Below are 12,262 nucleotides of genomic sequence, written 5' to 3'. Positions count from 1 at the left end.
GTGAATAAAACGATTCTTTTTAGGTTCACGGAAAGGCACAAACTATAATATATTTGGGTATTTTTAAAACTATGATACAAATTGGATAATTATCGTATTTCTGGCAACACTCCGCCCTGTCTCCGTGACGCTTCGTCAGCTGGTGTCGCCACTAAAAGCTTCACATTTACAGCAAAAAAGCGGTCTTATTTGTATGATTTACTAAAATTTGACTGTGTAATATTTTATTTGCCCTACAATTATTAATTATATTATTGAAAATATGTATTTATGTCAAACCTTCTTGTTGGGTGTCTTGGATTATTACATACTAAAATGGCCATTTAGTGTGTCACTTATCACTAGTTTTGTTAAGACTCCTGGAAGCTTTATTTGTGGCCCTGCAAACAATAATAATGTACGAACAACTTTTTGTACTACTAAAAACCTTAAATCGTTTAAAGTAGCCATATATCCGAGCCTTCTTGAATGCGCCACGGGACCCGGAAGTAGCTGTTGTTAGGAATCAGAGCTTCCAGCAGCAGAGCAATGCTGCAGAACAGGTACTGTTGTCAACCTGTATTTCCCGCATTTAACAGACAAATCTGTTGCAAGTGCGGGGAAATGGACGCGCTGTTAGTTTGCTAACGTTATCACACGACGTGGAGCACGTTATTTAGTTGTCTGTTCGTGGTGAGTACTTGTAAAAATGCTACCAGAGAAAATCTTGAGAAACAGCTAATGTTACACAGCTTACAAACAAGACTGTTTTTTAAAATGTTTAGCTTTACTGATTAGCCTTAGTCTACAAACTGTTTTAACTGGAAATCAAAATAAGTGGTGCTTGTTGAATATACTTGTTTATTAATCACAAAATGTCAGCTGTGAATTTAACCCCAGCTGCCATTGTTTTCCAGTGTGTGTGTGTGATGTAGTGAGTTTTCTCGTATGTATTAATTAATAAATTGTCTTTTTTATATAGGCTATGGCTCAGAAGGAACTAAAAGAAGCTTTTGTCAGCAATCTCAATGGGACCAGTTTAGGAGAGGTGGCACTGGGATCGTTTCTGTCTCCAGTTTGCTTCATGAACAGAGGGCTCATCTTTATACTCTACCACCAGATTAAAGGGACTCTGCCGCTGCCGTTTCCACTGATTTCCCACCTGTTGCTTGACTTCTGTGTGCTGATTCTTCCCCTCGTCCTGTCATGTACCGTTCTGAGCAGCGTTCTTCTCCAGGTCGCCATGAGCCTGATGTTCGTTTCGGCTTGCGTGTTTTGCTACGCCTGTCGGACCAGCAGCAGCTCTTCTGCTCAGCGTTCACAGAAGTCTTTCAGCAGTTTCCTGCAGAGCCACGTTCAGTTCAACCAGGTCCCATTTGTGACCCTCTTCAGAGTGTTTGTGAATGTGAAAACAGCCATCAGCATCCTTGCAGTGGACTTCGCCGTCTTTCCGCGGCGCTACGCTAAAACGGAAACCTACGGCACAGGGGTTATGGACTTTGGAGTCGGAGGGTTTGTGTTTGCGAACGCCCTTGTGTGTCCTGAGGCGAGGAGGAGGAACGTCTCAGGTTCCAAGATGAGCCACATCACAAAGCAGATCCTGTCTGTCTGGCCCCTGCTCGCTCTCGGTATGGGAAGGTTGGTGAGCGTCAAAATGACCGGCTATCACGAACACGTGACAGAATACGGCGTCCACTGGAACTTCTTCTTCACCTTAGCTATCGTCAGAGTTCTGGCCTCTGCGCTTCTGACTGTTTTACCTGCCAGACACCTATGGGTCTTCGCTCTCCTGATCAGTGGATTTTATCAGTTTCTCCTCGAGACATCAGAGCTGAAGGCTTTCATCCTGCACAACGATGACAGAGAGAAGGACTTTGTGCACGCTAACAAGGAGGGCATCTTCTCTCTAGCGGGCTACGTCGCCATCTACCTGACAGGAGTTCAGATTGGACTCTATGTGATGCAGCCAAGATCTCAAGTCGCAGAGTGGCTCAAAATGCTTTTCAATCTCTTCCTGGGAAGTCTCGTCTTGTTCGCTGCTCTGTGCACGTGTCAGACTCTCGTGGAGCCAGTGTCTCGCCGCTCGGCCAACTTTCCCTTTTCCCTCTGGAGCGTCGCTCAGTCTTTGTTCTTCATGTCCTGCCTTGGACTCGCTGATCTGCTTTTACTGTTTCTGAAACGAACCTCCGGTTGTCGCGTTGTTCCTTCGTCCCTGAACATGTACAGCAAAGGAGCAGACGCCGACGAAGCCCTCGGCGAGAAGAGAGGTGAAGTGGAGAAACTCTGCATCGTTCAAGCCGTCAGCAGGAATCAGTTGTTGTTTTTCTTGCTTTCAAACGTCATGACGGGATTGACCAACTCTCTGGTGGACACACTGAGCTGCAGTAGTTCATTTTCGGCGTGTATTCTGCTGCTATACATGTTCATAAATTGCTTGGTGGTTTATGTTTTGCATGTGTGTGGAGTCACAGTAAAATTCTGGTAAAGGTTGCAGCTGTAAACCAACAATCTTTTTGCCATCTGTAAAATTTAAAACAAGGAAAAACATTAAGATTACATTTTTTAATGTAATGTCATCAGTTTGCTTTGTGTTTATGTTTGTTTATGCATTTATTTATTTTCCAATGCTAATTTGACACTGGATAAATGAGGACTTGAACCACAATTTCATGTGAACTTGAACTCTTTTGGTTTTTTTGTTGTTGTGTTTATTTTATTTTTTAACAGTTTTTTTTTTCAGCTCACTTCACAAGTTGAAATCAAAATTAATCGTGAGAATGTGGTGGATCTAAGGAGGAAAAAATGCTTTTGTTTTTCTGTAGACAGTCTAAAATGAGTTTAGACTTTGCTTCATTTGTTTATAAAACACCAGCTTCAGGCCTGCAGCACACACTGCAAAATAGTAAAAAAAGTAAATCTTTTACTGAAGCCACTTTTTTTCTTACAGTGCTTGAGAGGTTCTGGCTTCAGAGACCTCAAGAGATGAAGCGTTTCAGGGGTCAAACTGTAGAACAGGTTTTCACTAATTTAAGATTTGTTTTGATTATAAACTCTTGCACTAAAATCGGAGCTTTATCTTCAGTTTTGTAAAAATTTGTCAGCAATTTGAACCTTTTGGTAAAACCTTTTATTCTGTGTCTATTTTAACGAACATGAAAACTAAAAGGTTCCCATTTTACACACATTTCTGCATTTCAAGCAGCAAAGATTTGACTGAGATAGAAAGAAAGTCACACTTGGAATTGTCCTGAGCACCGGCAGAGGAGGACCAGACTAAACTAATGAGACAATGAAGGCTCAGGACACTGCTCAGGAGAGGAGATGTCATCCTCTGAAAGGACAAAAGTGATGAACCTCTTTGACCACTAACCTCTTGACTCCTTTGTGTTCTTGATGTTCATGTTCCTGCATTTGATAATACATTTGCCAAAGGAGCATTTAACTGTTCCTGTCATTTTCTGTGGAGAAGAGTATGTTTCTGGACAACACAAACTGAGCTGGGGCACCTTAATTATTTAAAATTACACAGACATATCAGAGTGTGGCGTAATCCTCGGAGAAAGCCATAAAACTGTTCCAGATATAGATTTTTTTAAAAATTATTATTAGCAAAAAAAAACAATTATAAGGTTATTTTGTCACTGTCATTATGAGATAAAACAAGTCCCAATGCCAACAAGAAGAAACAAATGGTAAAATGTTTATTATGCTTATATTATCTAAAAATATAAATATATATATACACTTATTTTAAGATTTTAGGAAGACATAAAGAAGTGCATAAAACATCCTCTTATATAATCAATGAGCGGTGTCGCCTCGCCTGCGCCCCTGGTGGCGACACGTCGAACAGCACCCCGTTAGAGGCTAAAGGTGAAAATCAGTAATGAAGATTCCGCCACCGCAGCAGCCTCGCTCACTGTCGCACTTGGTTGTTTTGTTTTATTTTGTGTAACTTTCAGACGAAGGTAAGCCAAAATCCCGACTAAGTTCACTCGAGTACACCTTTAGTTTGCGAAGGCGCTGAATGGGTGGCCAGTACGGTGAGTGTAGGTCGAAGAACCGACGACGGTGCGTGTCGCTAAGTAGCCGCTCAGTCAAACTTTCTATTAGCTCAGATTAGCTTGCTAACGTTAGCAGCGGTGCTAACCAGCAGATTAGCCAAGTTTGCTGGCGTTGACAAGGTGCAGGCAAAATGTACAAATCCACCTGCGTGTTTGTTATCGTGGAGCAAAGGGCATTTTATTGATATTATTGTCTGTAAATGTCGCTGAACGGGTTTCTTGATTTTAAAGTAGTCATATTGTGAAACAGAATTAGCTAGCAGGCTAACATTAACTGGAGTCAGTTTGGTTCTTCGTACGAGGCTAATCCCAACCTTTTAATTTATACAGTTCTACCCATAACAAGTTAAAGTGCATTTCATTAAACGAATAATTGTAATTTATCCCTATCCCGGGCTCTTCAGCGGGTTGTTGCTAGCGTAGCTAGCTAAATCTGGGTCAAGACAACTAGTTACTTATCGGCTGGTTAGGACATTAGGTTCAGTTTTAGTGGCTGTTTTTAAAAAATGCTTCATTGAGATCATGTTCGGAACACCGTTGTTTACTTTAGCAACAAGGAGACGCAGACATTTCCCTTCAGGTTGGTTAGCTTCGGCTCCGTGTGTGTTCAAACCTGCAGGCGAGCCGCACAGAAACCCAGATCCGGCCGGAAGGAGCCATGGCCCGCCTGGTAGCAGTGTGCAGGGAAGGGGAGGAGGACTACCCGTTTCTGGCGAGACAGATCCCCCTGTACATCGACGACACACTCACGGTAAGATGACAGGTTCATAATAACCAGGAGAGTGATGTGATTGCTGTTGTGAGACTGGCACACACAGTTGCCATGTTTGGTGTTTTGGGAGCACTCCTGTGAAGTTTAACCAGGATTTAGACCCGTGTTGCACATACAAAGCCAGATCAGTCTGGGTGTTTGAACACCCAGACACCTTATCGGTGTGTGTATTTAGAGGGGTTTCCTGAAAAGACACTTGTCTCTTAAGTTGCCACCCATCTGACAACGCCGGTCTGATCCGAAATGAATTATTTACAGCTTTTGTGCAGACAAACTGGAAGGAACCGAGTGTTCGAAGGCTTCATCAGCAGCTTGGATCCGTAGTTCAATTTCAGTTCAAAAATACTTCATTAATCCCAAAGGGAAATCGTTGTTGTTTCTGACGCCTCTGTCCTTACCACGGGAACACTTTGAGACGTGTTTGTTACTAAGCTGATAGGATGACTTGTAGATCACAGTTCTGAGTTCAGAAGCAAATCTGAATTTCCTGCAGTCTGAGAAGATGGTGTTTCCTGAAAATGATCATCATGGATGAAACACATCTGAGGTTGTTTTTTTTAATGTTGTGTGTGCTGTCGATTGTCAGATGGTGATGGAGTTTTCTGACAGTGTGATGGATGTTGACAGCCATGAAATGAACACTTCTCGTTGGAAACAGTTTTCTGAGGTGAGGAGTTTTAATTTGACAAACTATTTCTTCTTGTGAAAACCTATATATGTTGTTCTTGAGTGATTAGATTGTTGACGTAAGTGTGATTTTTATTTTATTTTTTTTCCCTTGCCCTCTAGTATTACTCCAAGCTGAAGCAGCAGGACCTGAACGTTGCCTTGATGGTGACGTCCCGAGAGGTGTTCGGTGCGTTATCGCAGCTGGTGCCATGTGTGGGCTGCAGGCGAAGTGTCGAGCGCCTCTTCTCACACTCTGTGGAATCAGGAAACCCAGCCCTGAAGCCCCTCACGGTGAAACCTAAAGGCGTGCTCACTGTCACCAAGTCCTGTTTGGCAGACATGAAGAAGCTTTATTTTCTCTTCTACATCCATGGGTAAGAAAAAGAGAAGTGTTTTCCTTTTAATATTCACTAGACAAGTGATTAAATCAGAAACTAGTAGTTGGTATTAGAAAGAGAGAAACGTAACTTGTCAAAGTGTGATTTAATTAAAAAAAAGTACTCTGGACTTTTATACAACTTTGTGAATTAATAGTGTGATGTTGATAAACTTTGTCTGTTCACATATGTTTCAGTTTGAAGTGATACTGATGCTTGTTTTAATCAGTGTCACAAGAAAATATTGATTTACTTTGATGCATTTCAGACTGACTGTGTTATTTAATTGTCCTGAAATTTATTTTTTGTGATTTATTTCCAGATCAAAGTTAAATGACACAATTGATGCCATTCCAAAAAGTAAAAAGAACAAACGCTGCCAGTTGCACTCCTTAGACACTCACAAACCTAAACCTTTGGGGTAAGTAATGTTTGTTATATATCTCTTTATCAGGTTTTAGTGTTTTCCCCTGCTGCACTTGTCCTCAAACCACTTTTAAATAATGCAGTCTAGATCCAACTGTGGTCTCTGATTACAGCCTCATTTCAAATTTTACCATTCCTCATTTAAATACTTAGAAAAGCTGTTTACCTGCAGAAAAGTTTTTATCTTCAATAACGATGTTATTGATGTTTATCATTCTGGTTTCTGGCATCACCGCATTACAGAAACTGGGCTCGTTAAAGTTGTAAACAATCCGCACATAAACACTGGACCTAAAATATGTCCATCCTTGTATTTTCAATCTCAGCGCTGCTTTTACCGGTTTATGACATTTTTTTTTTGGAGAGGTTAGCAAATTGGGTTCAGTTCCTAACTGGTTTAGAGATAAGCATATATTAGAGATGGACGATTCTTTGTGTTTGTTGGTGACTTCAACCCTGACAAAAGTCCAATTTGCACGGGATAGGCATTATCTGGGGACCCCATATAATAAATAAACGTCTGCTTTTTATGTTAACGGAAGCTTGAGATTTAGCTGAAATTTACGGACATCTTCCGGATGTTAACGCGCTGCAAGTCATATTAATCATATTACTAAATTGTAATTATTTGAGAAGCATTTAGAAATTTAAGAATGATTATAATGTGAAAAAAATAATAAATTAATAGGTTGCCTATAGTCATGACCTTTTTATGGCCTCTTAAAATCTGCTGCACACAGACCACAGCTGATCCAAAATGCAGCTGCTCTTGTTCTCACAGGTACAAGGACATGTGAACACGTCACATCTGTTCCAAGATCTCTGTACTGGCTTCCTGTTGAAAGCACAATCAACTTTATCATCCTACTGCTTGTATTTAAAGTAATAAATGGCCTTGCATCACACAATATAAGTCATGTTGACCGATCAGTCAGATCACTCAGGTCTGCAGATTGTAGTAAGTTGATTTGAACCTTTTCCAAATCAGAGGAAGCTGCCTTCTGTATCTGTGCTCGGTGAATCGAAATAACCTGCTTCTAGATCTGAGCGAAGCCCCCACTGCAAATATTTTTAGAAGTAACTTAAAAATGCTCCTATTTGTGAAAGCAGATGATTTAAGTTTTTATTGCTTATGCACCTTTGTTGAATCTGCTCTTTTATCTCAGGATATGTGTATGAATATGTCTTTATTTTAAGAGCTGTGTGTACATTTATACTTCTGTTTACCTTTTTTGTTCTTATTGGGGAAAAAAGCACATTGGGCTGCTCTACACATGTAGTTTGACTTGACTAGTAGCCGTGGGTCATTCTTTTTTTTGTTCAAGGTGTTGATTGAAATGTTTTAACCCCAAGTAAGATGATACAGACCACAGAAGCATCCGAGCATGTTCATCTGTTGTAAACATCACTAAAAACAGCAGCTTGCTATTATCTGCAAGCTAACGGCAACACAAACACATAAAGTTTGATTAATCTCAGGAATTTTTTGGCTTTGTCTCTGTTTGGTTCAGAAATCTGCTGTTATTGACAAATTACTTGTAACACTCAGATTACTTCCCAAGTGCCCCCCAAAACTAATGTGTGATAATCACGTTTTGTATCATACAGGGGCAGCTGGATGGATGTATGGGAGCTGATGTCTCAAGAGTGCAGGGACGAGGTGGTCCTCATTGACAGTGCCTGTCTCCTTGAGACACTGGAGGCATACTTGCGTAAACACAGGTAATCTGCAGTAATCATTACATGGATTCCCAGAATAGTTTGATTTCCTCTATGAAACTCTGTTTTAGGAGTAAGCTGTTGAAGTTTGACCTCCTGGACTTCCGTTTTGTCGACAGGTTTTGCACAGACTGTAAGAATAAAGTGCTAAGAGCTTATAACATCTTGGTCGGTGAGGTGGATTCCAGTGAAGAGAAGGGGTACTGCGCTGCTCTGTACGAGGGACTGTGTTGTTGCCCCCACGAACGGCACATTCACGTGTGCTGTGAGACAGACTTCATCGCTCATTTACTCGGCAGGGCAGAGCCCGAATTCTCAGGAGCCTACGAGTAAGTCCAAGTTTTTATAATGAATGCTGCTGTGTTCAGTTCTGTTTCATTAAATAAATGTGGTGCAATGCCTTGCCCCTGTCAGATTATTCAGAAATTGAGGTAACAGCGGTTGTGTTTTTGTCGTTTCAGGCGCAGAGAGAGACATGCAAAGACAATTGACATTGCACAAGAGGAGGTTCTGACCTGTCTGGGCATTCACCTCTACGAACGGCTGCACAGAATCTGGCAGAAACTCCGAGCAGAGGAGCAGACCTGGCAGATCTTGTTCCATTTGGGAATCGACGCACTAAGGAAAAGTTTTGAGGTGCGTCCGAGTAGGTGCTACATCTTTGGTTGTATCGTAGCTGTGCGGGCACTGACGTGTAACCCTGACCCCAGATGGCTGTGGAGAAGATGCAGGGGATCAGTCGACTCGAGCAGTTCGTCGAGGAGCTATCTGAGGAAGAGAGGGCCAAAGAGCTGAAGCTGGAGAAGAAGAGGCAAAAGCGCAAAAATCGGCGCAAAAACAAGTGTGGCTTTGACATGTCTGAACAGGAGGCGGAGGACAAAGACAAAATCCTGGATGAGGTAGTCTTCCATCAGCTCTGTTGTTGGGGAGCTTAGGTTTTCTGGCTGAATTTCAGTGTGGTCTTGATCTGTTGCAGGGTTCCTATGAGTCTGTTGAGGGCGGCTGTAAGGCCTGCGGTAGCCCCGGTGAGGAGGAGGAGGAGGCTGGCTGTGAAGGGGCCGATGCCACCAACAGGAGCTCCTCCTGTAAGTGCCCAAGCAACACCAAGCAAGGTAAAAATGCAGCCACCAAAATCAATTTTTTTTTTATCGTGCCTAAATACAACCCCCCAATTGAGAAGCTTTGACCGAAATGTTCTCATCTGTTTCTCCAGATTTGGCCCACAACAGTAACGTAAGTGACTGCGGCTACTCCTCGAGTATAGAAGGCAGTGAGATGGGGTCGCGAGAAGGCTCGGATGTCGCCTGCTCTGAGGGGATCTGCAATCACGACGAAGCAGGTCAGGACTGGGCAGATGGCAGCATGAAGTTTCATTCTCTTTACTTTGGATCTCACGTTGTTTATTTCCAATCCGAAGGTGATTACACAAACGCCCATCATTGTGCTGAAGACAAAGAGGAGGATGGAACAGACAGCTGCGTCGACTGCTGGCCGCACTCTGAGGAGAACTGTCAGTGCAAGAGCAAAAAGAAGAAGAAAAAGGCCAAGAGCTTCTGCAGCAGTCAGGTCAGACATCACAAGTGGAGTATGGAAAAATGTTTGTTTCTAGATTTTATTCGTTTTTTAAAGACATACTGTATTTTCCGCACTATAGGTCGCACTGGATTATGAGACGCACTGTCAATGAATGGTCCATTTTCGAACTTTTGTCATATATAAGGCGCATTAAGTGAAACAAAACAGCCTCCTGTCTTTTCGGAGAATACTGCACCGACGTAGGCGTCAAGTATAAACGCCTCCACCGCGCGGCCCGCACGTCGTGCACGGAGCCCTGCACAACTATAACTGAGCCTTAATGCTGCAAGCAGTGCGGCTTTGTAGTTTACCAGTCGTACTAAAATATTACGACTTCTTACATATATAAGGCGCTCCGGACTATAAGGCGCACTGTCGTTTTTTGAGAAAATTGAAGGCGTATAAGTGCACCTTATAGTCGGTAAAATGGATTTTCTAAAAGATAAATAGTTCAAAGTGCAGAGTACTTTTTGGATTTATTCAAGTTGAATTGTTTGCAAGGAGCAAAACTTTTAAACCAGCCCTCATTTTGTTATTAACTTCAAAAATCTGGCTCTTTGAAAGTTAAATGTAAAGAAATAAAGTAACTCTAAATATTTGCACACTGAATATTACATTGTAAGATATCTTCTGAATGTTACAAAGCTTTAATGTGCGGCTTTGTTACACACTATGTGCTTTATTTGAGCAGTTTGTGCTGTGAAGTATATTGTTTATATGTTTTAGAAAATATTTCTGTATTGCCTTTTTAAAATTTTGAGCACCAGCCCCTTTAAGGACAGCCCTGCAGCTTACTGTGGTGGTTCCCAAACTTGGTTTAGAAATCTGTAAATTTGAGCCTGGAAAAGTTTAGGTTCTTAAAACAGAAACCTCGTATACAGAACTTACAACAATGTGCATAAAGTAACACTTCTGTTTCCCCACAGGGACAAAAAGGTGACGGTTGTTTGTCAGATGGAAACGCAGCAGGCCGCGGTCTGACCTCAGCACACGCTTGTCGAACCAAAGAATTGTTTTCCTCCTTATGTGGCGATAATTTTGCCAACATTGCACTACGGCTACCATGGACAGTACACCAGAACCTGAGCCTTCACGTCAAACCTCCAAATGAAAATATAAGTCTGGTGGAACTTCTGGTAAGTAAGACGTGTTGACGCAAAACCGTTTCATGATTGGCAATATGCTTCTTTGCCGTATGTGAAGGGGAAAAGTAACTATTTTAACTTTCTTGTAACTAAGATGATGGGTGGTAATGGAGATTGATGCTGAGATGTTTTCAAAAACGGGGAATAGAGGCTTTGATTCGATCTAATGTTTCTGATACATATCTTATTGTTTAGATTCCGACTCCTGCTAAACCATTTGTACTCGTGTTTACAACACAGGATGATTCAGAGGTGACCTCCGATGAAGAGAGTTGTCTGACACAGGATGAAATCCAGGCGTTTTTAAAGCAGAACCAGTCCTTCTACAACAACCGCCACCAGTACCGACAACTCCTGAAGGAGAAGTTCACCAACTACTGCCGTGCCACTGAGCGGAGCAAGCCGGTCTGCGGGAAATGGTTCGCCACAACCAGTGTCAACTAACTGCACTAAAACTCCTCTCCTCCTGGAAAAGTAAAACACTCACGACCACTGCTGCAACATTGTTAGAAAAAAAAAAAAACATTTCAGGAGTACCTCTGGTGTCTTGTTTGGTCATTTCTCCTTTTAAAGTAAGCGTGTTTCTTACTTTTTCCATGTCATCTCTTTCTATTTTGCACTTGTACACCAACACAGTGGTTCATCTCTGTTTCTACATTCTTACTCGTAGTTCTCTTCGACCAATCCTGTAGCTGTTTGTTGTTGGTCTTCTGTAGGGTTTTTTTTTTTTTTTTTTTTTTTTTGGGGGGGGGGGGGGGGGGGGGGGGGTAACGGCACAGTAGAATATGAAATCGAGCTTCACAAACTGTGATGTTAGGGAATAAATTTAGGAGTCTTATTGTTTATTTGTTTTTCTTTTTGTCATGGTTTTGTTTCTATATTTTTCTCCTTAGTGACACTTCAGTGTAGTGCTAAAGGTTGTACTATTAAATGTGTACAGAAATATAAATATAAAGATTTTACAGAGAATAAACATCCATTTGTAATAAAAAAATTGGGTGTGTTAAGATTGTAATGTCATAAAAAGTTACTAAATAAAGAATATTTATTAAAATGCATTCTGACTTTATTTTATTGCAATCTTGAAAGAAGTTTGTTTTTGTCACAGGATTTATAAATAATTAATCTGGAAGCTACATTTTATCTCACTATTAACTCTTAAGTATTAAGCAGTCTGGCTTTATCCCTTTTTTAAGATTTTTTTCAGCTTATTTGCCCAGTCTAACAAAATAGGTTTTAAAAAACATCTATTTGGGTTCATTTACCACATGAACCCTATAGTTTTAATTGTCAGTGTTTGATTTTGAGTCTTTAAATGAATCTTTGGGTCTTCAAACTCCTCCAGCTTCTCATGATTCATAAGTGAGCGATAAAACGAACTGCCCTCTGATGATGATGTTTGCACTACAGAACACACTATATGTCCAATATTAGCTTATTTGATGGTATGGTATGTCTGTATAACTACAGATCACCATGGATAGGTTCTATAACCAGAGTAAAACCTTTCAGTCCTGGTCCACATTCCTAAAGCAT

General features: G+C 41.3%; 2 protein-coding genes across 4 annotated transcripts; both read left to right on the top strand.

The window, feature by feature from the left end:
• The first annotated feature begins 372 nt into the window (after nt 1-372).
• On the top strand, nt 373-3,531 carry pigw (phosphatidylinositol glycan anchor biosynthesis, class W). Of its 2 annotated transcripts, none has more exons than XM_017412540.3 (2): nt 373-672; nt 962-3,530. In XM_017412540.3, exon 2 carries the CDS (start codon nt 965-967, stop codon nt 2,462-2,464), a length of 1,500 nt encoding a protein of 499 aa, XP_017268029.1. In that variant the 5' UTR covers nt 373-672; nt 962-964; the 3' UTR covers nt 2,465-3,530. The 2 variants fall into 2 exon arrangements, with proteins under 2 accessions (XP_017268029.1, XP_017268030.1); XM_017412541.3 differs by having other exon boundaries at nt 468-542; nt 962-3,531.
• Nucleotides 3,532-3,811: 280 nt separating this feature from the next.
• Nucleotides 3,812-11,295, top strand: ggnbp2 (gametogenetin binding protein 2). 2 transcript variants are annotated; one of them, XM_017412533.3, is made up of 14 exons: nt 3,813-3,947; nt 4,663-4,794; nt 5,402-5,482; nt 5,605-5,858; nt 6,184-6,282; nt 7,896-8,009; nt 8,126-8,335; nt 8,468-8,642; nt 8,717-8,905; nt 8,983-9,118; nt 9,220-9,345; nt 9,424-9,572; nt 10,508-10,717; nt 10,967-11,295. In XM_017412533.3, the coding sequence occupies exons 2-14, from the start codon at nt 4,702-4,704 to the stop codon at nt 11,168-11,170; spliced, it is 2,040 nt and encodes a 679-aa protein (XP_017268022.1). In that variant the 5' UTR covers nt 3,813-3,947; nt 4,663-4,701; the 3' UTR covers nt 11,171-11,295. The 2 variants fall into 2 exon arrangements, with proteins under 2 accessions (XP_024860925.1, XP_017268022.1); XM_025005157.2 differs by having other exon boundaries at nt 3,812-3,947; nt 9,220-9,572.
• Nucleotides 11,296-12,262: the final 967 nt, after the last annotated feature.

The sequence above is a fragment of the Kryptolebias marmoratus genome, linkage group LG13 (genome assembly GCF_001649575.2).
Source record: "Kryptolebias marmoratus isolate JLee-2015 linkage group LG13, ASM164957v2, whole genome shotgun sequence".
NCBI classification, from domain to species: domain Eukaryota; kingdom Metazoa; phylum Chordata; class Actinopteri; order Cyprinodontiformes; family Rivulidae; genus Kryptolebias; species Kryptolebias marmoratus.
The sequence above is the reverse complement of the archived record's forward strand: the minus strand, read 5'-3'. Positions and strand labels throughout refer to the sequence as shown.

Excerpts from the sequence above, each read along its gene's own strand:
- pigw (XM_017412541.3), top strand. The coding sequence starts at position 965 with ATGGCTCAGAAGGAACTAAAAGAAGCTTTTGTCAGCAATCTCAATGGG.
- ggnbp2 (XM_025005157.2), top strand. The coding sequence starts at position 4,702 with ATGGCCCGCCTGGTAGCAGTGTGCAGGGAAGGGGAGGAGGACTACCCG. Across the intron at positions 5,859-6,183 it reads TTTCTCTTCTACATCCATGG|ATCAAAGTTAAATGACACAA; the intron begins GTAAGAAAAAGA and ends ATTTATTTCCAG. Across the intron at positions 6,283-7,895 it reads CACAAACCTAAACCTTTGGG|GGGCAGCTGGATGGATGTAT; the intron begins GTAAGTAATGTT and ends TGTATCATACAG.